General features: G+C 59.9%; 1 gene segment (V, D, J or C); it reads left to right on the forward strand.

Annotated features, from left to right (window-relative positions):
* LOC102502721 (immunoglobulin lambda variable 3-19-like) overlaps positions 1-460 on the forward strand; it is a 13,834-nt gene extending 13,374 nt beyond the window's left edge. The window contains 2 exon segments of the V gene segment in view: positions 239-321; positions 384-460. Of these exon segments, the coding sequence occupies positions 239-321; positions 384-460 (160 nt within the window).
* Positions 461-1,010: the final 550 nt, after the last annotated feature.

Below are 1,010 nucleotides of genomic sequence, written 5' to 3' on the forward strand. Positions count from 1 at the left end.
CCCAGGCCTGGGGGATGGGCCCATGGGCCACCCCCCTGGAACCCCAGCCCTTCTCTGCTCAGACAGGAGCCCCCCCCAGCCACAGAAGGAAGGAGGACATTTGCATGAGGAGCCCCCTTCCCTCAGGATAAGAGAGGCCTGGGGGCCCTCCCCGCTGTGGGCTGAGACGCAGAGCTCTGGGGTGTCTCCACCATGGCCTGGACCCCTCTCCTGCTCCCCCTCCTCACTCTCTGCGCAGGTACTGCCCCCAGGGCTCAGCCCCACACAACCAGGGAGCAGCCTGGCCTGAACTTCAGCTCAGCACAGGGGGTGCTGCAGGGGGTGGGGCCCTCTGGGAAGGAGACCCTCAGCCTCAGGCTCACCTCTCCTGTCTACTCCTGCAGGCTCTGTGACCTCCTCTGCACCTGCTCAGCCACCTGTGGTATCTGTGGCCCCGGGAGAGCCGGCCAGGATCATCTGAGAGAGAGATGACTTAGCAAGGTTTATTCTCACTGGTACCAGCAGAAGACGGGCCAGAGCCCTGCCATGCTCATCTGTGATGACACAAACAGGGCCTCAGGGGTCCCAGGCCGATTCTCTGGCTCCAGGTCAGGTGGAACGGCCACCCTGACCATCTCTGGGGCCCAGGCTGAAGACGAGGCTGACTACTATTGTCAGATGTGGGATAATGACAATTACGTTTCCCACAGTAACACAGGCAGATGGGGAAGTGAGACACAAACCTCTGTCTTTGTTTGGGTCACACTTCAGTTTCAGGAGGACTAGGGACATAGGCAGGATCAGAGTGGTCCCAAGTCACCTAGGCCTGAGCCTCCGGCTGCCCTTTCCTCTCCGCACTCCATGCAGGCTGTGTGAAGTGCGTGTCAGGGGTGGGTTCAGGGCTGACAGAAACAGGCTGTCCTGCTGTGGTCTGTGCTACAGTGTGAGTTTCAGGACAGGCCAGGAGTGGACATTAGAGGAGAGGGAGATGTCTGTCCATAGTCGTGATATTCATTTGGTGGTGACTGAAC

Source organism: Tupaia chinensis, unplaced genomic scaffold (genome assembly GCF_000334495.1).
Source record: "Tupaia chinensis unplaced genomic scaffold, TupChi_1.0 Scaffold000035_1, whole genome shotgun sequence".
Taxonomy (NCBI): Eukaryota; Metazoa; Chordata; class Mammalia; order Scandentia; family Tupaiidae; genus Tupaia; species Tupaia belangeri.